At 33.9% G+C, this 23,039-nt stretch overlaps 1 protein-coding gene across 4 annotated transcripts in view; it reads right to left on the reverse strand.

The window, feature by feature from the left end:
• LOC132949283 (TOX high mobility group box family member 3-like) overlaps nt 1-23,039 on the reverse strand; it is a 112,829-nt gene that overhangs the window by 8,026 nt on the left and 81,764 nt on the right. For 3 of the 4 annotated variants that reach the window (XM_061020090.1, XM_061020092.1, XM_061020093.1), the window contains 5 exons: nt 17,016-17,201; nt 15,044-15,183; nt 12,968-13,418; nt 11,612-11,736; nt 3,895-4,030 (listed from right to left, as the gene is read on the reverse strand). In XM_061020090.1, the coding sequence (XP_060876073.1) occupies nt 3,895-4,030; nt 11,612-11,736; nt 12,968-13,418; nt 15,044-15,183; nt 17,016-17,201 (1,038 nt within the window). The remainder of the gene's footprint in view (nt 1-3,894; nt 4,031-11,611; nt 11,737-12,967; nt 13,419-15,043; nt 15,184-17,015; nt 17,202-23,039) is intronic. The other variant, XM_061020091.1, reaches the window with a different exon arrangement.

Here is a 23,039-nt window from a genome sequence, read left to right on the forward strand (position 1 = left end):
TGTCACAAACATTCGTTCGCACCTTATTGTATGGGACCCTTTTTCTTACTTAATAATCACGACATTTCAGACAGGCGATTTGCACAAAGTCCATTCCCCCCGTGTACAATATGTGAGTTGTGTGCCAGATGATGCCTAAATGAATGCAAAATCGGCAGCGTAGGCGGGAACGCAGACTTTAGTGGGGTGGTGTCGAGCAAAGTTTCTAATTTAAACATTATTGATTTAAATCGCTTTTAAACGCGGCAACCCCCATTCGTGTCCTATTCAATGAGTTCACCTCTTTTCTTTCTATTGTCATAGCAAAAGCAAACTTTGCATTTAGTTATTATAAATTTGTACGGCGCACTCCCAAGGGGATCCGCATTAAAAATAACCAAATTATTGCGCACGACTCGGGGTACTGACGAAATTGAATTTCCAAACTCTCCACGCCTACAGCGCTTCAAAAACACTGTTCGTTTTTCGATAAATGCGATTTTCGTATACATCAAAACGTCACGTCAAGGTATTTGAAGTTCACTCCTCCTCGGGATTCACTGCAGACTCCCGATGAATATAATATCATGTTCACTCTTGATTAAAATATCCTAAACTTAGTGTGTGTTGGGGGGAGACAATAGCACGCATAAATAAAGGGAATAATATTATAATAATTATGAGAATCGTCACACTTTTCGCAACGCATCGGGTCTTGATTAAAGATCGTGTTTCGTTACCTAATATGCGTTTCTACTTTGTTGGTTTTTCTCATATTTTTATTTCCTGTCAAAACGAAAACGGTCAAACATAATAATTTATCGCAATCGCTAACGTTAATGCCCCACGTCAGAAATAACACGTCGCTTGTATCCGAGTAATAAAACGCTTTACACGTGACCTCCGGTAGATTGTGTATCGGTCTTTAACGATGGCATTCGGAAAGTATCGATTCAAACAGTTTGATAATGAAACACATTACCGTTTGTGTGTTATATTATTATTACATTTCAATAACCGATAAATTCTTAATTCGCGGTACAGGGCATATTATTTTCAACGAGCTACCTAACAGCACGCAGAAAGTTTTGATTTACCTCGATATCGATTTATTGCGATCGGAGAAATGTCAATTTGTAGTCGCTACTCGCCACTCGGTAGCCATAATTTCTTACAGATGACTTTGATAGTTCTATTGGGTTCGCTAGTATTAGTTCGTTTTAGAAAGTTTTTTATGGGCATTTCACATAAAACTGTATAATAAACTCGTAGTTAGCTCCGACGGGATTTAAAAATATTAACGACGGTTTGTTGATTTTACTGCACGTCTGTTTTCCGCGTTCTAACAGTTTATCACAACGCCGAATTTAACGATAACAGTATCGACTAAATATAAGACCACAACCTCACTATTCGATAATTTACTTCACTGTCCATACCATTTTATACTGTTGTTATAATAATAGTAAATAGAAGTTTGAATTTTTTCACTTGAATTTTTTTACATAATAATTGTCAAAACGATATATGATCTTATAATATGTTTATAAGGAATAAAAAAACCAATAAGGAACCAGAAATTGATTTATTCCGGAAGTGTCTTGTTGATTTCTCTCGATCCATTTAGAATACATACATAATATACACATGGGCCTATGAATCATGAGAATCGGGTCAGCAGATTTGTGAAAGTACTGCACTTAGTATTTTACTGTTATTAACATTTTGTTTTGTCTGTATTTATCCTAACAACCCATTTAATACAACATTTTATTATAATGTATTATGTACACACATAATGCAAACATTTTATTTCTTTATATTATTATTATTCAAGTTCAGTACGCTTAATTTACTAACTGGCTGCAACTACTGTATTTTACATGACATAATAATATACTCGTACTGTCCTAGAATATTAATATTAATATTATTATTGTTCGTTTCCACGTTTATCGAAAACCGTTATAGTCGCGCATACCTAATATTTGCGTACACATTTGTCACTTAAAACAAAAATTATATAGATAGGTTGTAGGTATACACAATATTATAATGGTATTATTTCTGTTTGAACTCGTAGATACATAATATTATAATATAATGTTATTATAGTCAATACTCGGAAATGATTTCCTTTTTTGTTTTTATTTCGGCGAGTAAAACGCGAATCAGACGCTTGCCAGTCGTAATGATTGATAATATTTTATGAGCGCGTGCGAAGTACAATTAATAATGTTATCGTATTATAATATCGTTTGATTATATTTTTTGAGGAGAGCGGATTTCCGGAAAATGTAAAAGTTCTCCGTCGGACTAATAACGTCTTATTCCACGGTGTTGCACTCCACCACAACGGTTTGTCTTTGTATACGGTGCAAGTTGATCGCGCCCAGAGAACATCAATATCATTTTGTCGCAGTCGAGGAAATTCATATCATATAACACAACTCGAGCACAATATTTCCACGAACGATCGGGAGACGTTTACCCGGAAAAATATGACGAAATACAACCGATCCGCAGGCATCCCGAGATGTCAAATAAGACATTGTTTTTGAAACAATGAATAATGTATCGGCGGAACACGTCAAAAGGAACACGGCGAGGGAAGAGGGAAATTAATATTAGCATTTTCGAAAAGCTTTTCGCCGACAAATTTAAACTATTTACGACGATGCGTTTTAATAACGTATTTTCGTTTCAGACATACTATTATTATTATTATTATTATTATAATGTTTCTCGGAAAGCTTTGTTATGCGTCGCTTTAACGTGATATTTAGGCTAATATATCACCGCAGTTACGTTTTAAACATACACTGTGTATAAGACGTACGTCATTATTAATAGCATTTTTCATTAAGTTCCGTTATGCACACGTAATTTATATTTGTTACGGTTACACAATATATCGATGTTCAATTAATCACGTCCCATAGGGACTTCTATTCAACGAAACTATTATTGTTTGTTTTGTGTACGTTATTTTTTTATTATTATTATTATTATTAATAAACGGTAAAGCAATAATAGGTTATTTCGATTTGTGTCCGAAGGACTAGGTGTACATGCGGAATTCGCCAAATATGCATTCCCCCCGTCGCTCACCCTATGTTGTTTTATTATTATTATTTACATGTTTTCAGCGGCATTTCCTTTTTACCCGTACACACACGCACGCGCAAATATACTTCAGTGTGCAAATTTACAAGTGAAAAAGCTTTAGAAATTATTTCTCCACCGACGCCACCCGTTCAACCTATATTTTCATAACGTCAGCTCCGAGATTATTTATTCTATATGGAAAGAAAATAACCTCTCCATCTATCCCTCCTACCATCATTTCTACACCACCGTTTCGTCTCTTTCTGTTTTTCTCTTTTCAGTATTTGGTTTTATTAATGTGTTCGAACTGACTGAGGGCACTCCTAAAAATGGATTACTATTTTTCATTCGTATAGAGATTGTGTAGCTGTGAAAAACGAAACAGAACAGCGGAGGGTGCTTTTCTTCTCTTTAAAATGTTTCCCTTTGCCGATATAAATAATAAGAGGAAATGTCTGCGCGCAAGCGAGCTTGACAAGAGAAAGAATTGATAATAAAAAGGATTTTAATCCGTCAGTCACACAGAAACAATATTTCATTTACTATAGCAATTCAACGGAACAAACGTTATACTAAATTGATGTTCTTCTGTTACGTTGTAAAATATTATTTTCATATCATAGTAGATAGGTAATCGTAGTTATTTTTCGGGCTATATACTGGCACCCGGTTAACGTCGCAGTGGGTATTAAATATTAATACTTAATAGTATAATATTATGTACTTGTTATAATTATTATTGTTCTACTTTCGCAATATGATAAAATACGCTTTTAACTAGGTATACAATTATTATGGTATACTCACATTTTTGTGATCCGCGTCCAACGAATCCCACATGGACGCCACGATCTTGGACACTTCGCCGAAACTAGCATTAGGATTTTTACCTTTGATGGCCGCTTGGGTGTCCCGGAAGAAGAGCGCGTAAGCAGATACCGGTCTGGAAAAACAAAATGATTTAATACAATATTAATATTATATCCCAGTGAAGGTTATCGCAGTAACAATATTATTATTATTATTATTATTACTATGTGGTGCCAGCTACAAAAATATATCGTAAAACGTGCGTAATGGTACCACACGCACGAGGTGACACAATTGACAGGCCGTTTGGAAAAAACAACGCAGATCCAACAACGGTTTTTTTTTCTTAATATACTGCAAGGTGTCAAAAATACTGTGTGTCTAAGCGTCATCGCCGATCAGATTCGTTTTATTCTACGACAAGTCTTATTATTGAGAGACTATATATTAATAATATATAATAAGAGTCCGATTCAATTATAATAATATGCTCTCGACAGTTAGTCAATCGTGCGGTACATGATCGATTTTTTTTTTTAATTAAAGTTTTGTATTACCGAACTTCATGGGATTAAAAACTCCCGCACAAAAAGAGACGAATATTATTGTTTGATTTATTTAATTTGTATTCGGCCCGAAGTATAATAACTAATCGTGATTCTAGATTGGTTGAAAATTGAAATACATTTTTAATTATTAGGGTTCCGAAGTTTATGACTAAGTCCCGGACGTTCTGGCACAGTAAATCCCATTGATGTTTATATCGCATGCATTTGAACAATAAAAATGACTATAATGTCCATTAAAAACACTCTGCGTAATTTATTTTGTTTGTACTACTTAGATGATAAAATTAATTTAACTGTTCGATATTTTGTTCATTAAATTAATTATGTACGTTAAAGTTGTTTCTTTTATTTTTTTACAAAATTATAAACTCATATTTTATTAATATTATTTTTACTTTTTTATTTAAAGCGCCACTTTAAATATTATTTATGTAATGTTTTAATTATATTATTTTGTTTTTTTATTTTTATTTGTATTATTCAACGTTTACAATGAAGTAATTTCTGTTTTTGATTTCCATATATTTTTTCCTTTATACAAAAGTAACTAATAAATTAAATTATAAACATCGTCCAGACTTGTTTTTGTTTGTATTTTTTTTTAATAATAATAAAACGTTAAACATTAATTTACTTAATGGATTTTATATTGTTAATTTATCTATATTTGTATAATACTCTTTTACTACAAATAACAAAGTGTAAGAAATACATAAGCAAAATAATTCAGTTATATTTTTATTTATTATTACACTCCCTTTTTTCATTATTTAGCAATGATGAATGATTTTGGGGAGGATCCAATAACATTGGTGGGGGAAGTTCATACGATCAGCTTATAAGATTGGCGCCACTAATAATATTTCACAATCTCACTGAGACTATTCGGAGTGTTATAAATAAATGTAAATACGGCAGATTTATTTATATAGATATGTGTGCGTGCATATAAATGGTCACCCGTCTACAGCATAAAGTTCAGACATATATAAAACGGTTTTTGATCTATACAAAGCACGGTATACATTAACGAAAATCAAATGATTATTTTCATCACGTTTTCGTGTTATTATAAAATATTATATGGCATATTACATTCCGTAAATTAATAGCGTTGCGGATATTATTGATTTTGAAGTAGCGGATACGGATAGAAGTCATTCACTCGTTAGCCAAACTTTTCCCGAGACACAGGCTGCGGTTTACAGAGTGCCCAGGTTTGTTTATAAAACTTTGTTCTGCACCACACTATTATAGCGTACTACCTATTTCCGTTGATTCAAAACCACTGCACTATACTCGCATTGGAATAAAACAGAAACACAGCATAAACAATATTTAATTTTTTCTATAGAAATCTTGTTCCGAGCTGGTTGCCGTATAGAATCCCGTTATAGGTACGTTCAGTGGGCGCGGTCACGTGACTGGAAATTGAGCGACGACGAGACAAGTATACGTATTAATTGTAGTTGGCAATCGGTGACAACGAAAACAATTTTTTGACCACGCTGCGCCGATAGGCACTCATAAGTTCATCCCCATCTTGCCAACACCAGCACCTCAATAACCCGTAAACATATGATTTATTCGCCCAATCGTATCTTCTAATTATTAACGTAAAATTGTATAAACAAAACGATTAGTACGGTGAATGACAATATGACTGTATTATAATATATAAACACACACAATAGTCACTCACTCAATTATTCACTCACAGACGCGAAAACTTTCTGCAGAAAACACGATATTATATTTTCTTCCGCGTCTGTTCGTTTGCGTAACGATTCATATTCCGCACGAGGTAAAGACGATTTTTTTTCATCGAAAAGTTTAAATGTCAAACAACTGTACATATATATACACACACACACACACACACATACACTCGAACTAACTTTAGCAATAACCCTCCCCGCGCCCATAATCATCATCCCTCCCCATTCCAACGTAACAAAGATCAATACTCCGACGGAACATAAAGTATAATAAACTTTTGTCGGTGGATAACGAATGAGAACGTAATAGCTCGGCGGCGGCGGCGGACGAGTTGCAGAACGCGTGGACGGTTTTGAAGTTTTTGACGAAAATTACCACATTCCGGAAATAAAATATATATTATATGCACCCCGGTGAGATGAAAGTTTCCACGAATAATAATATTCACGAGCAGTAGAGTTCATCGGAATAATAATATCGTATAACTATTATAATATTATTATCAGTCGTTTCCACTTCAGGTGTAATTATAAATTATATATTATAGTCGTATCTAATGTACGAGTTGACGATTTCCAACGGAACAACCCTACTACACTACTGCACTGTAATACCCAACAAATAAAAAAAGTTACAGTGTATAAGACTACGTGCCAACTACGATTGTACAAAATATACAATATAATTCATACTATAATCTTATATACCCTACGCGGGTACACCACCGTTGAAAGATTACCACTTGACGTCCACATTATTACGACATCAGTAACAACAACAACAAAAATAATGTTATACACACCGATAAAGTGAATATTTAAAAACGAAAACGTTTAATAATATAACATAATAAAAAGGACATTTTTGAAAATAAAATAAAAAATAAAAAGGTCTGTATCGCGGACGCTCTGTGTCTTGTGAGAACAATATTATCACGAAGATAAACACGTTGGGTTGATGGAGATTATCGAACGTGCGGACGAAAGAGCTGTAGTTTGTTGAGGAGCACCGCCAAGGACCTTTTTTGACACATTTGATAAAATAATTACTGTGGGCTTGATCAGTAACGATGACAGGACTCCCGGGCGAGTTAAATCATCAAGAGTGTTGTCTACGACACGTGTGGTTTATCTGTAGACTATATAGTCTATAATAGTTGATTACAAGCCTTATTAATATTATACGTTCAGAGATCGATGAAATCGACTGGTTGACGATGATGCTTACGCATAATATCGTGGTTACAATTTATTATATTTGTATAAATCGTTTCATTCATGTCACCGTCGACCTTCGTCGAGAGACGAGCGATTATTATTATTATGTGCTCTCGCGGAGATATGTTGTTTAACACGATGTTGTGCCCTCCCATCCCGACGACTGCAGCTGCAGTCTTGGAAAAGGTTTTAATTTCCCCAGTTCCTCTGATCTCACTCTCTCGACTCGGCCGCGATTTTTTTCGGAATCTCCCGTCCCACTCCACGAGCACCCGGAGAGGCGATTATAACGCATCTATTTAACAAAATTATGCCACGGCTTGCCATGCAACACTGCGCGCGCACGCTATACCTATACAGCACACAAACGTTTAATATTTACCGCAAAACCGCCGACGTTGTGCGCACTGCTCGTACACTGCACATAGTACGATTTATATTCGGTCTGGCGAGCGCGCAACGCCAATTTGCATTTTGCATAGCTTAAACGGTGGAGGGATCGCTATAGAACAGGCGGCGTTCTTGTTGTTACGATATAATTATGTTATTATTATTATCGAAGAGGAATCGCGGAGTATCTATACCCTGTAACCAATCATATTATACCCTGTTGGACCGCCGTCTGAACGAGCTCTCCTCCTCCGACGCTGCACTATTTGAACGTATACGGTGGCGAGTGCCAAATACATTCAGCTTTAGGTGCGCAAATATTGCACAGCACATAATAGTATTATGCAGAATAATGATATATTGTATTGTCATTGTTATAACCGTATTGTTTAATATTTTGATTAACTTTCGAATTGCATAACATTATTAACGTACGCGCGCCGACCGTCTGGGGTGGGTACCGTCCACGTTATCATTTTCGTTATTGCTATATCGTGCACTTGCGTATGTGTATAACATTGTGTGCATAGTATATTATATAGGTATGGTGTCCGGGCTCTCTCGATTATAATCTCGAAGCGAATATAAAACCACTGTTCTCCGAAAACAATTCCATGTCCGTTTATAATGATCAATTATTATCGCTTCGACCGTTGACGTTTTACACAGTCGTTTTACCATATATTAAAATAATAATAATCATAATCATAATATACCGAGACGTAGGTACCTACCCTTGCGGCCGTGTGCAGAGCAAGGCGAACGTTTCCGAGACTATTTGTTATAATATCATTATTATCTTCGTCCGCGGACGTTTTACGTGCTCGGGTGCAGGCGCGTACAAATGCACTCTCGAAATTAAAAACGACAAACAATATTGATTTCTCATGGTGAAATTGATATACGACTCTGTTCGATACCGATATTCGGTATTTCGAAACCGTTATTGAACCAAAAAAACTGACGACCGATAATATTAAATGCGACAACGGACGGGGAATAGAATTTATTGACGTATAAGCATGCCGCAGAGGGACGTCACATTTCTAATTGGAATATCGCTCGCGATGAAAAAATAAATAAAAATAACTTAAAACCATTTTTTATTTTTTTTATTATTATTTAAAAAATGGAGCATTTTGGTGATTGCTTTCTGCAGGGGAGACTTTCATTTTTATTTTTTAACAACTGTATTCTGAAGTGCTTATTTTATTGATCGGAACATTTCCTGTTTTTAATATTTTAACTTATCTGATGTTATATATAAATATTTTTATATTTCTGGAACGTTTACTACCGGACCTATATTGTTAAAAAAAATATAATACATTTTTTTTGTTATTTTCATATGATGACACCCCTAATTTATATTTTAAATTATGACGAAAAAACATTCTTCAGCGGAACTATTGATTTATGAATATTCGATATTGTAAAAAATAACAGTTTGTTATTGAAAGCTATAACTATATTTAAAATTTAAAAGAGGCAGTTAAAATGTGCAAGGAGATAACTTTGCCACCACTCTTCTCCACACGACCAAACTTTAAACGATTATAGCCCATAAAACCTACAAGGGGCGTATAAAGCGCTATTTTGTTCAATATTAAAATATTTATGCGGACGTTAAATTTTTCAGATATATATTTCAAAATTAGATTTTAAATTAAATTTAAGGGTACAAATTTTATACCTGGTAAAAACACCAAAAAAACATTCGGAAATCACAAAATAATATATTATTCATATTGATTACAAATGTAAGAATTCTCTGAAACATAAAATGTTGTATAAAAAAAAGAAGAAAAACATCAGATTACTAACATATGATTATAGTACAAAGTGTAAAAAGTATCTGTAGAAAAGTCACTATACGCTCACATCGTGAAAACTCATTTTATTGGTTTTCCATTATAGGAAACGTTTTGGTATACAATACAATAACATTATAAACCACGTGATTTCGTTTCACCGGTAGAACGCGACAATACAATATTATATTGTCTACGTAACTACAATATAATCAACTATCGTTATCGTTATAATATTATAATACACTGTCCGAGCGCCAGTGCAATAGTTGTGTAAATACAATTTATTCCGCTGTGAACACAAATCCTAATCGCCCGGGAATTTCGTTTAATAAAATGTGTATTTTTTTGTTATTTTCTTACATTATTTTTATTTTTTTTGAAGGGGGGGTAAAGTAGTTACGAGTGTACAGACGCGTTTTGTGTGTGCACAAACGAGAAGAAGAGGAGGGAAATAATAGCACGACACGAGGCTCTTCGCGGAGACCGTTTGCCGGCAACAATGGCGTGCAGAGAAAAACGAAACATAAATTATTCCTAATGAGAGCTCAACAAAAGACCTCTCCGTTCCCACCCCACTGTCCCGGACATGTGTTTCGAGCATATATATAGTTAAGAAAGATCCGCATAGAAGGACCAACGTAAACATTAGGTACAAAGCGTACTCGGCTCCTGAGGCTAATACACGCCGCTACTTGACGTTATTGCACTATTTGTATTTGTATTTGTATTATTATTGTTGTTTTGTAACGCGTCGTTGTGAAGTCACATTTTCCGCAGTCCCGTAAAATGGTTATTCTTCTATTTAAATAATACACCTACACGTTATGGATTTCACGATGTTTATAAGTAATACCATCGTGTGATAAAATCAAATAAGTGGCATATTACAATAATAGTAATGATGTAGGTAGGTATGTGTAATAGTCACGGAGACTAGGTTTTAAAACGAACAACGGAAGTTCTTTAAATAACCTAATCCGTAAAACCGTTTTTGATTTAGAACTTTAAATTATTTACGTCGTCGATCAACGCAGTCTGTTCAGAGTGTAATTAACATATTATGAAGAGTTGTGAGCCATTGCGAGGATATATTAATATATTTTCACTACATCGAATGATTTATTAAATAATTAAATACACAAAGGAAACATGAAAAAAAATGAACATATTACTGATAATTAAAGTAATTATTTTCAAGATTTACCCTTGATAGGTCAAACATATTATTTTTAAACTGTTAAAAATGTGTGTATATAATGGCGCAGCTGTTCAAACTACAAACTTCGTAGCATTAAAAATAAATACAATTGCACACACACACACACACACACGCACGCACTCACATATATGCACATGCTTGCGTGCGCACGCACGTACACATACACCATGCGTTATGTCAGGGATTCCTAAACTTGTTTGTACTTAAAAAAAAATTTTAATACAAAAGTAAAGCTTTTAAGGTATACGAGCTAGGTGCTATAAAACCGTCGAGTCGTATACGAAACTGCTGCAGACGGCCAGCCAAGTAGCAGTAGGTAGGTACTCGTGGGAAAAGCGTTTTTCTCGAAACCGGTGGAGCTAATTTCGTGGGGCTCAGTGACGACGACGAAAGCAAAATAGCATTTTCACGGAGGAGCCGACTGAAACGAATGCCATGAATAGGCACATATTGAGGGGTGCATAAAAAGGGTGTAGGGAATTTGGTTTGAAAACTTCCGAGCAGCAACAGACTGCACCGGGTATTGATCCGAGTCATAACATTGTAAAACTCTCCCTTTTCGTTTACAGATAAAAACACACGCCAAATAGGAGGGTGTGTTTTGCCGAGAGTATTATAATGTATCATGTACATGCTGCACTACTGCTACAACACCGGAAATTGTCGGACGATAATTATTACACGCGATTGAATATTGTTCGTCGTCGACTTCGTCTTATTATTTTTCGTTCGATTTCGTAAGCCCGCATTAAACAAAACCAATTCGTCAACAATAAAGGTACTCACTTTTGCGGTTCATTGGGATCCCTTTTCTTTTTCTTTTTGGTCGGTTTCGGCTTCTTTTGCTGCATTTTCATGATCCCGCAACCATCCAACGGTTCCGGAGATAGCCTTTCTCTCTTGATTGCAAGCTGAAAAAAGAATTGGAATAAATTACGATAAAGCGAATTCCGCTAAGACATTTATCTATACACCTATACGAGTTTCATCGGCGAACGAAATATTATAATATTAACATTCACCCTTCTCATAACTTCAAAGAAAACGGAGTTTGTTTGTTTCATATTTCTCACATTTTCGAATAGGTAATATGTTTCTTTTGTATTATTAACATCTTTCTTTTTACTAAAGCCCATGTAAATAGCATTCAATTATTTGATAAATATTAACTAAGAAACATATATATATATTACCCAGGTTCCATGAAATATGTATGAGAGTAAGGTACGATAATAACACATTTTTAACCCGAAAATACCGTATGAAATATGGATGTGAAGGAAATATATGTATATATTTATTTTTTTTAGAGGCAATATAAACCCTACCCTTTGCATAAAATTGCATACATTATTCAAACGGAATTGCCTAGAATTTTACTTGAAAACACCTACCCATTTTTATTTCACTTTACATGACATTATTGGATTACTTTGAACACTCAAAAAACATAAACAGGAAATTGAAGTTGTGAATAACAGCAACAATACAACGGGAAAATAACAATTGGAAGTTAAATTACACTATCTAGATTCCGGGCCATGAATCCCTTCACCACGACTGAAAAAAAAATCGTTTACGATCGTCATGAAATATTACAAAACCATAAAATGTGCATTGCCTGTTTGGGTGGTTTGAATCATTAGATCGTTACGGGGCACATGGCACATATGTCGTGCAAAGACAGAATATTAGCTTAACGTGTTCGAACGGTACCACCTATAATAATACAAAAACATTTTAAGCTAAATTGCTTTAGTAAGTTTTTTTTTAAACCAGCTTCCGAGAATACCGTGGCACGTAACCATTAATGGTTTCATTTCCGATGATTTATCGTGACACGTAACTTAAAAAATTGGCCAACGACAAACACGACGACATGTGGAGGTCAAGGTGAACGGAGCACAGTAGTAGTTTTACAGGACCGTGTTTGGAGAACGGCGAGAAGACAGCGGGAGAGGAAGAGAGATTTAAACAGTTCTCAACCATTGGAAGTTGTACTGGTTGTACCGGATCGTGTTTCTAAGAAATTTGAGAAAAATCATGGACGATCTATTCGGAAAACTATCTTACCGTTCAACCTAACCCTCTCCCACAACCAAAGAGACATTTTTCAGGTGGTGAGTTCAGATTAGGACTTACCATCGTTTGGTGCGGTGTGCTGTCGTCGCTGTCGTCGCTGGTAGTGTTTATGCCTTCCGGCGTTGGCGTGGGATTGGAGTGCCGGTGCATGTCCAGCGAAGGGGTCAGTGGACTGGTGGCCGGTGGTCCCATGTTGGTGTAGTGGTGAGCTGGTAAATGGGTTGGTTGTGGCATGTGGGTGGGTGGGTGCTGTTGCTGCTGATGATGATGTTGCTGTTGCTGTTGTTGCTGTTGCTGTTGCTGTTGTTGTTGCTGTTGTTGTTGTTGTTGCTGCTGCTGCTGTTGCTGTTGCTGCTGTTGTTGCTGCTGCTGCTGTTGGTTGGACGCTTGGTGGTGCTGTTGTTGTTGGTTGGACGCTTGGTGGTGCCGATGATACATCATGCCATTCTGTGCACCGTTCGTGGTATTCGTGTTGTTCAATGGAGTGTAACTCGGTTGAGAGTAACTGGAACTGTAATAAACACCAACAATTAGTACATTTTGTGGTTATTAAGTGTGGTATTTCGTCATATAAATATTACAAAAGCCCCGTCGGAGAGGATTTAAACATAAGTTGGTGTCTAGTAAAACGTAATCACCAAGAAATAACCTGTTCTTGGTATTTTTTTCTGGGCAACAGCTCAAAAATTAGATAAATTTATTGTCATTTCATCATATTTTCTACTAAATTAATGTTTATGGCTAACGTAAAAATAATTTAAAGTGTACTTCAAAATAACAATCCACATTAACTGTGCGTATACACGACAGAAAACATTTATTTCTAGATAAAAATCGTTAAGATATTTTTTAGAAATTCTAATTTTAAATGGCTGTCCAAACATAATTCTAATCTATGGACAAAATCAACGTCCGTGTTTAACCTGAAAACTCAAAGTACACACTGGAGAAAGTTTTACTTCCGTCTCTCCTCGACCCGAATATAATATTGATTAATGGACTGCTCGTTAATCATTGATTAGTTTTTAATTAGTAAATTGATTATTAGCAAGGATTTATTAATATTCCACTAGATATTAAAATGGCTATGATGGAACACGAGTATATTACTAGTACTATTAATACATTACACAAATGTATACACATCAAGTTTTAATTGCATTCAATAAATTATATCTTATAGATTCATCTACATTAAAATGACGTCGCGGTGAATTCAATTAACGAACGCTGCGTTATTTGTGTTTGAGTGTTTTGAATTAATAATGTTTCTTGAACTCGGGCACAGAGTTACGTAATTTGTTTGTACTATATTCATCGCGTAACTCTTGTTTGAATACGAGTTAAAAATAATGACTAAATATTAACTGTCGACGTAATAAATTTTAACCAAATTAAATAAAAGTAGATAGAAACTCGTGTAACAGTTTAACCGAACGGTGTTCTTGTTTAATGTATGTATTTGTAAACTAGTAAAGGCAACAAAAGTTATTCCGCCGTCGTTCAACCGAACCGTTCCATCCTCGTGCCGAATCGTTGCAACGAAGACGACAATTGAATTGCAAGCATAACATTAATTTCGTGCACCCATTACACCGTCCCTGTAACGAACACCGAGTGAAATAATTCGCACTCGAAATGCGTTATCGGAGATTAGCGTAGTGTTGCGTTTCCAATAAAGGTCATCGGTCACAAAACTCCTTTGGTCAAGTGCAGTGTAACTGCGCCCCTGCACTATGATAGCCCGAAGAAATGTAGAACGAAAATCGATGAAGATTATTAATTGTATCGTAAGACATTTAAAGCGTGTTGATCTATATTATTTATAAGACGAACGTTAATCGAAAGACTGCCGATGTCGCAGTCCGTGCTAAATCCGCGGATCAAAGTGAAAAAGTCAAAATAGTAAGTTATATATTTTGGAGACTTCGATTGCCATTATGCATATATTGTCATTAAGTCATAGATGATGACGTTAATTGTATGATATAATATAAGTATAACCAACAGGTATAGTATACAACTATAATAGGCATATAAGTATACTAGAACGAATACCAATTTTTACGTCGGTTAAAATGTATTTAAAAAAAAAAACAATCGAGCCCGATGTGTAATCGGCTTAGAACCACATACCTAACGTTCAGGCCCAGGCCGTGTTCGTGGCCGGTCAAGTAGAGTGGCTGTTGGTAAGCCGATTGATGCGAATGGTGTGAGTTGTGCGAATTCATTCCCTGCATGCCTGTGTCCTGTGGATGATGATGATTCATCATCTGCTAAAACAAAAAAATACGATATTGTATTATTAATTCCATTATCTTCAATCTACAGTATTACGTACGACGTACGTGACACGACAATGACGACGATTTTAAATTCAAATTACATTTTGTTAAATTGGTTCGTTTTTGTTTTATAGTTTTACTACTATACCTAATTGTAAATATTATTTATCATTGTTTTCATCATTATGATTATTTTTTTTCTTTTTTCATGTATTTAAAACAATCGCATCATTATTATTGTTATTATGATTATATATTATTTTTGCAAGTTATAGGCATAACGCCTCGAGGGGTAACTAAAATAAAATTAAAATAAATAAATAATAAGCAAACAATAAAATGAAAAGCAATTTCTTTTAAATATTAAAATAAAAATATAACAAATTATGATTATTAAGTGCTATGCCAACATCAATGCCTTTGCCGCATACTATATAAATTTAAATTGTTTTTAGTAAAAGGCAGTATTATATAAATATTTTTATTTTAAACTAAATGCTAAGATGTTAAACAAACTAATTTAAAAACGTAAACTTTAATTGATTATATTAACAATTTTAAAACGAACATTAATTTTTCAAATCGATTGTATTCGTCTGATAATAATTATTATTGGAACATAAAAAAGACATTTTACAATATTACCCCATCATGGTAATAATATTCAAAAAGATTTATCGTTATTGTTATTTTAAATTTTTTTCATAGAAAATTATGGATCTTGTGTCAAAACATTAGCCTTCGGTCGTATAACACTATAAATAAAGAAACGAAGTTTAAAAAAAATAAAACGATTTGCCTCATAAATATTGGGAGTGACATAAAGAGAAAAAATCGTAGTATTAATGTGTTAACATACATCATGGCGGACCGTCCGTTTAAAAGAAAACCAAAGATAATAAATACGCGCATTTATCAAAGGGAAATTTCCACCGAATGACGAAATTTAATAAAAACACAAAACCAGTACTCATAAATCACGATCGAATAATAATAAACGATCCGTGTACCTATATCATACTGATAGAAATGATTAAATATTTTTATTTTTGGAGTCCGATCGTTGGGATCGGTCGCGGCGTTTAGCACACATCTTTTGAAATCAGAACCAACTGATTGATAATAATATTCTGATCTATTAAACGTACACACATATTTTATCATATACCTATTATCACAAGAAACTGTGTAATGCATAATCAGTGTATGTGGTGGTCAATCTACGAGGAAATTTATTACAGTAACAATAATAAAATAGCATATTATATTTGATCAGAACTTGAGTAGACTCGTTGCATCTACAAACAATACAAATACTTAAAATATGAAGTAAAAACTGTGAACACAGACACAAGGTTGTTATTATTGAAATCAAACAAAATAAAATTACCAGAAAATAAATAAATCACAATAGGTACTGCTGATAAATTGTAGTAAATATCTAACTTTTGTTTGTGTGCTAGAAATTCGATATCATAATTCGAGTTATTTGTGTTTGAAATACAATAATGTTCTTTCGAAAAAAATCATTACTTAAGATAATGCGCCAATAATAATAAGCCAATCAATTGTTCAGTCGCAAATAGTAATATTTATATATTATTATGTATTATACTTTGAAAAAACGACGTTCGTGAAAAAAAACGAAAGTATTAAAACAATATAGAAATATTATGCAATTAGATTTTGTTTATACATTTCCCTACTGGACAATTTTTCGGATTATTAAACAAAAATATTCAAATTCAATAGTTCCGAACGCCAGTTTTCATATTCCGTAAAATATTATAGTAACCAACGCGTTGTTTAATGACACTACTCACTTGGCTGTGTTGATATGCCAAAGACGGCGGCTGCGGTTGCGTGTGCGAAGTGATTATGGAATCGGCCGAACCGTTAGACGGAGTGGACACGTTGTTACAACTCGGCGAGGTGGTCGAGTTGTTTCCTTGATTGCCCATCGACGGGATGTCGAAACCCTCGTCCCCGAAGCTCGGCGTGTGAAATGTCTGAAAATTAAAAGATTAAACACGTTAAAAACTATGTCATAACAATATAGTGTTATGTTAACAATGGGGCATTTTTGTGTTTCGTGCAATGAATAATATCAATAATACAATGTGCCCGGGGGCCGTCCGAATTTCGAGTGCCGAAATCAATCGGATCCCGCCCCGTGTCATCGCGTTTTCGAGCGGACGGCACTATAATATTATATAGCTGATGGAGCCGGGAGGGGTTTCCCAGTAAATTTTTTTTACGGCGGGCCAAACCTGTGATACGCTACGGCATAACAGGCCAACATATTTAGATATAGGGATAGAGAGATAATGAAATTTAAAATATACATATTTAGTAATAAAACATAAGACATCAATTAGCTTGGACGGCCGGTTCGAAAAGTTTTACGGGCCGGAATAGAGTACCTATTATATTATTTCGGTTCTTGTCTTCGCGGGACCGGATGCTTCGTTCTGATATTAATACGCATCCCGGTTACGACATTATTATCATCATATTATTAATGCGGTACGAGAAATACATTCGGAATGTATTTTAAAGACTCGTCCAGACGATGTATAATATAATAAGTATCGCAGGCGTGATGTACGAATTAAAGGCTTCATTATAATGTTATACTAAAACTGAATGTGCTCGGCACTGAACTGCGGAACACTGTATTGTAAGCAAAAAAAAGTTTTGAGATTCCTGTCGGGAATGAAAAAATTATCGTCTTCAAAAACACAAATCTAGCAAATAAATATTATTGGAAATCATGTCTAATTAAATTTGAACTTTTCGCACTGGCGTTGAATTATATGGCTCCAGACGACACGAAGTGGTTCGAAAAAACTTACACGCTGATTCATTTGGAAACGAACCATATGTTTATTAAACGTTTTATGAGTGCTCAGAAACATTTTCTTAATTAAAAATGTAACCACAGAGCCAATAACAATTTATTTCAACCTTCTACTTGTAATTAGCGCTCCGGGGCAATATAAATTCTATATAATATGATGGCCTTTTGTTTTAAATTGCTATTTGCTTTTTCTCATTTCTGTATTTGTTTTAAATTATCTGCCCTTCCCCCCTGCTATGCCTACCCTGAATTCGTTTATTTTTAAAGTGACTACCATAATTCGTTTTCCTCTTAGCCGACGGGCCATCATGTTTCATTGATTTTTTGATATTTAATTTAAAATCATTTTTCATAGTACTCCACAAGGCTTGTTATTTATTAGGATTCAAAACGTAACCTTAAAAAGTATGTATTCATTAATTTTAGTAAAAATACACTAAACATAATGGGAATTATTATTTGTGAATTCAATATTATTCAAATAAGCTTAAATTATTTTGATATGACCATCTTATTCTGTCAATAACGTACGTAGGTACAGTTAAATTTTTAATGACCAATTAAATTCTTCAAAAGCACTTAAGCTAACTAAAATTAACCTGACAAGACCGTATATTTTTAAGTCTTTAAAATGTGAACATTTCGTAGACCATATAAAAATTTCATAAATTAAATAAGGCCAATGAAATAGAAAACATTCTTTATTTCAAATCAAAATCGATAAACGCGATCATTAGGTGTTAGGCTTCTATATTTTATCTGCAAAGAAAATGCTTGTAAAAGAAAAGTTGCTATCCATGAAAGAACACCGTTTTCATTTGTAACTTTATAAAACTTTTTTAACAAAACTTCTATCATTTTCTCGAGAAATTGTATTCCCGCAAGACGAAAATGTAATGTTGTTTTTGCAAGAAAAGTACATAAATAATAAACACGCAATTATGTTTGAACTTGGAACATAAAAGAAATACTAAATATGATCTCCTTGAATATCTCAACCATATCTATTCATGTTTCTTTTAAATTGTATTCGCGTATCATTACAAACGAGTATGTAATATTATTTAAACAAAGTACAAACATTTTTGTACTTAGAATTTCACGGTTACAGGTTTTTTTTTTCTGTGGTTTTAGTAAACAAATAACATTTTGACATACATAACAGAATAATCAAACCATATTTTCCGTACGTCTCAAAGCATATTATTTTTAATTAAAAAACGAAAGAAAAAAACTCTTTTCGAAAGAAAAAAAAACACTGTCAATTAACACAGAGACATAAAAATGTATATGACTGTTTTCAACAAACGATCGTCGTTTGTTGTATATAGAACGTTAAACGAAACACCGCGAAAACGAAACACAGCGTTGTACCGACCAGTTGGCCGGGAAGAGTTGTTAATGAAGTATCAAGGTTAAACGCGACCGAAGCATTAATGCTGCGTGAGATAATAATTTTTGATTCTAATTTTTTTCACAAACAGTCGATTGTACCGCCGCGCCGTAATATTGTGTAAGATCTGATTTCGAACACTGTCGATATCAATTATTAATACTTTTTGGTGACACTCTAACTTGCTTTAGGTATAGGACAGCAGAGGTAGTTAGGTACTGTGGGTACGACATATCACGTATATTATAATGTGTACTGTTACCGCGAAGGGCTGCTTCGAGTTTGGAAATTCAGCAAAGGATTCCCACCAAAAAAAGAATAAAAAAAAAATAGAAAATCCACAGGTAACGTGGATGACGTCTTTAGCGTAGATATAATAATATATTAGCCATTAGGTTTATTGATATTATTGCGCCGTGATAATGGTATATACTATACATATTATGTCCATGTTATATTAAATTATTACCTATACGAATGTGGAGACGATCAAACCGATCAGCCTTGATTGGAAGAGACCCGTATAGGTCGTTGGCCACGAAACGCATTCATTAACCACACACTATTATTACAGTTTTTATTTTTAATAAATCTTCCATATGGCCGAGAAGCCACAAGATCGCGTGCCCACATGGCCGGCGACGTTTCTCCTACTGTTCACGTGTGTTGTTCATCGTCACCGCACACGCTTGTATATTGTCCATATTATTATTATTATTATTATTATTATTATTATTATTATTATTATTATATAAGGACCTATACGTGTTTCGTTGCAACGAATCACGAGCGCTCGTCGTCGTCGATTTATATATTTTATTCTTCGCTAATTTCCATAATTACCAATAAATGTACATAGTAATATTATCCCCTGCAAACGTTTGACATTACTGTAATGACCGCAAACATACAAGACGAGTCGACTTTGAGAGCGGTGGTGGTGTGCATTGTGTGCAAGTACAAAATCGAGATCGAGTGTATGTGTGCCGATTTTAGTTAAGTCATATTTTCCGTGACGATCACGTCCTTTGCGCTCCACAGCTCCACTGCACATGAGTGCATATAATAATAAACTGATTAAAATAATATGAATATTATTATACAGAAAAACAATTATTACTTATTATATTTCAACAAACAAATATTAGACAAAACCTTCACCACTCACAACTTCTAATTAATTGCCAGGCGATTTATTTAACAATAATTTACGTTAATACGAAATCGTGAATAATTTATAAGAATATATAATAGTTTTTTTTTTCAAATTAAAGCCATTATGTGAAAACGCTTAAAATAAAAAAAAATTTTTAAAAAAATTCCATGGGAATAATATGATACTTGATAACCTTTTTGATGAACACTGTTGGTAAGCAAAATATTCTAATATTTCAACAGCTTAAAATGCATTTTTATATCTATGAATCAAGGTCAAAAGTTTCGTTAAGTAAAATCAACAATCCGTCCTGACGACGATAAATAAAATAATAAATATTTTATTACCTTAACCATTTATACGAATACAAATATTAAACACTAACGTCGTGATTATTTAAGAGGTTATAATTGTTTGTCCTGACTATTGTTCAATATAATATTATGTTGATTAAGTATAAAACAAATCTATACGTAGGTACTCATTGGTTGGTTATTTCTATCGTGTAATTTAATGAACATAAATTATGTTTATTTAGGTGACTTCGTTTATTGCATTTACAGTAGGATTGCATCAGCTTAGATAAAAATGTGTGTTTTTGAATAGGTAATATGCAGCTTTGTTTTTAACTTTGGTTTTACAGCTGCGTTCAGTGATAACACGTGGAATTAACTATAGAGTATTTTATTGCTTTCGAGGCTCGTAAAAATAAAAAAAAACTACTCGGAGCGTCAAATGTCGGCGAACAAAATGAAAAAACTGGTTTTCATTTTCAATATTGAAATATTAGAGATATAATATCTATTGAGAATACTTTTGTGTTGGTTCACTGTATATATCCAATGCATAAACTACTTAAAACGAGAAAAAAAATCTTGTTTAACAATCTATTTAAGAAGGGTTTGCTCGATACGGATCTTGACAGTCACTTTATTTATAAGCACAATATATTTTTTTTGGTTTTATCGCCACAAAATTATCTACCTATAAATCGTAACCTGCACGGTAGACTTAACCAAATCCTATTGGCGAACTGACGCATCTCCTTCCGGTATTACGGATATCCGTTGTCACATTTCTTTGCTTCGACGTCCGCGACACGCTGCAGACGGAATGTTATACAAGTCGCCCGGCCCATCAAAAATCATTGTATTTCCGTCAGTCCATCGATTTTATAAACGTTTGTGTCGACTATCGAATAAAGGTCATCGGCTATATTATATTTAAATAATAGTAAGATCATATTTTAAGGATAATATGTGAAATGAATGTAATTACATTTAAAATCCCGAAAAATGCATTTAACATACATATTAAACATTGACAATAATTGCAATGCATAAAAAATATTTGAAGAAAAAAAATGAAAAAATAAAAGTTCAATAGACGGTCGCTTTCGAACAATATAATATAATATACGTAAAAATGAAATAAACCGGTGAAACAACTATACCATATAGTCATCATTATTGTCATAACTCATAATTAATGTCAAGAATACTAATTATCGGACCGATAGTAGGTACCGTGTTGAATTTGTTTTCATTTTTTTTTTTTTTCAATTTACTTTGTGTCTTGACTCTGGCGTTCACGTACAGATAACGTTCAGCAGGATTAATGGTTCTAAAGAGATAAACGAGTTGTTTATTCTTCGCGCAATTGTTGAATAAATAAAATCATATTTATCTTGAACTGTGCAGCGGTGAACGAACGATAGAATATTGTTACACATTTTATTATCTTAGTGGGCTGGTTTAAAGTGTTTTCTCGGAATATTAGGTACAAGTGCATTTATTTAAATAAAGAAGAAACGTGTAGTAGAGAAAAAAAACTATAAGTGCTGGGGACGGAGGGAGAAGAACAAGGGGGGTGTAAAGATATATTATATATATATATAGATATACTATGTGTGTAATGAATTACATTCCATGGCCAGCTGTTATACGTCGGTCCGTCTGGCCTCTTTGTATCCTAATTATCATGGTGTGTGTAGTGCATGAGAGGTATTCAAAAAACTACGGATAAGGATTTCGTAAAAACCTAACAATATTCGAAATATTATTACTTAACCTGTAAGACATATTCGTTCGGCAGTAATGTTCCAAAAAGCAAAACGATTAATCACTCTGTCCCGACCGTATATCAGAAGGGCGTTTCAAAAACACGATTATATGCGTCACGTCGGAGGGGGAAAGAACCAATAATAATAATAATAATAATAATGGCTAATTTCAGTTACTATATTATTATAAATTATTATGTATAATACTTATCCATTTGTTTTCGTTTCTTTTCAAATATTGTTTACAAGAAACTGGTTCGCCAATTTACTATACATTTTTTTTTTTTCATAAAACGATACAAATCGCGAAAGATGCGTTGATAAATTTATGAGAAGACAGAAAAATCAGCATACAATGGCCTCATATTTGTTGAAT

This window comes from Metopolophium dirhodum, chromosome 7 (genome assembly GCF_019925205.1).
Source record: "Metopolophium dirhodum isolate CAU chromosome 7, ASM1992520v1, whole genome shotgun sequence".
Lineage (NCBI taxonomy): Eukaryota > Metazoa > Arthropoda > Insecta > Hemiptera > Aphididae > Metopolophium > Metopolophium dirhodum.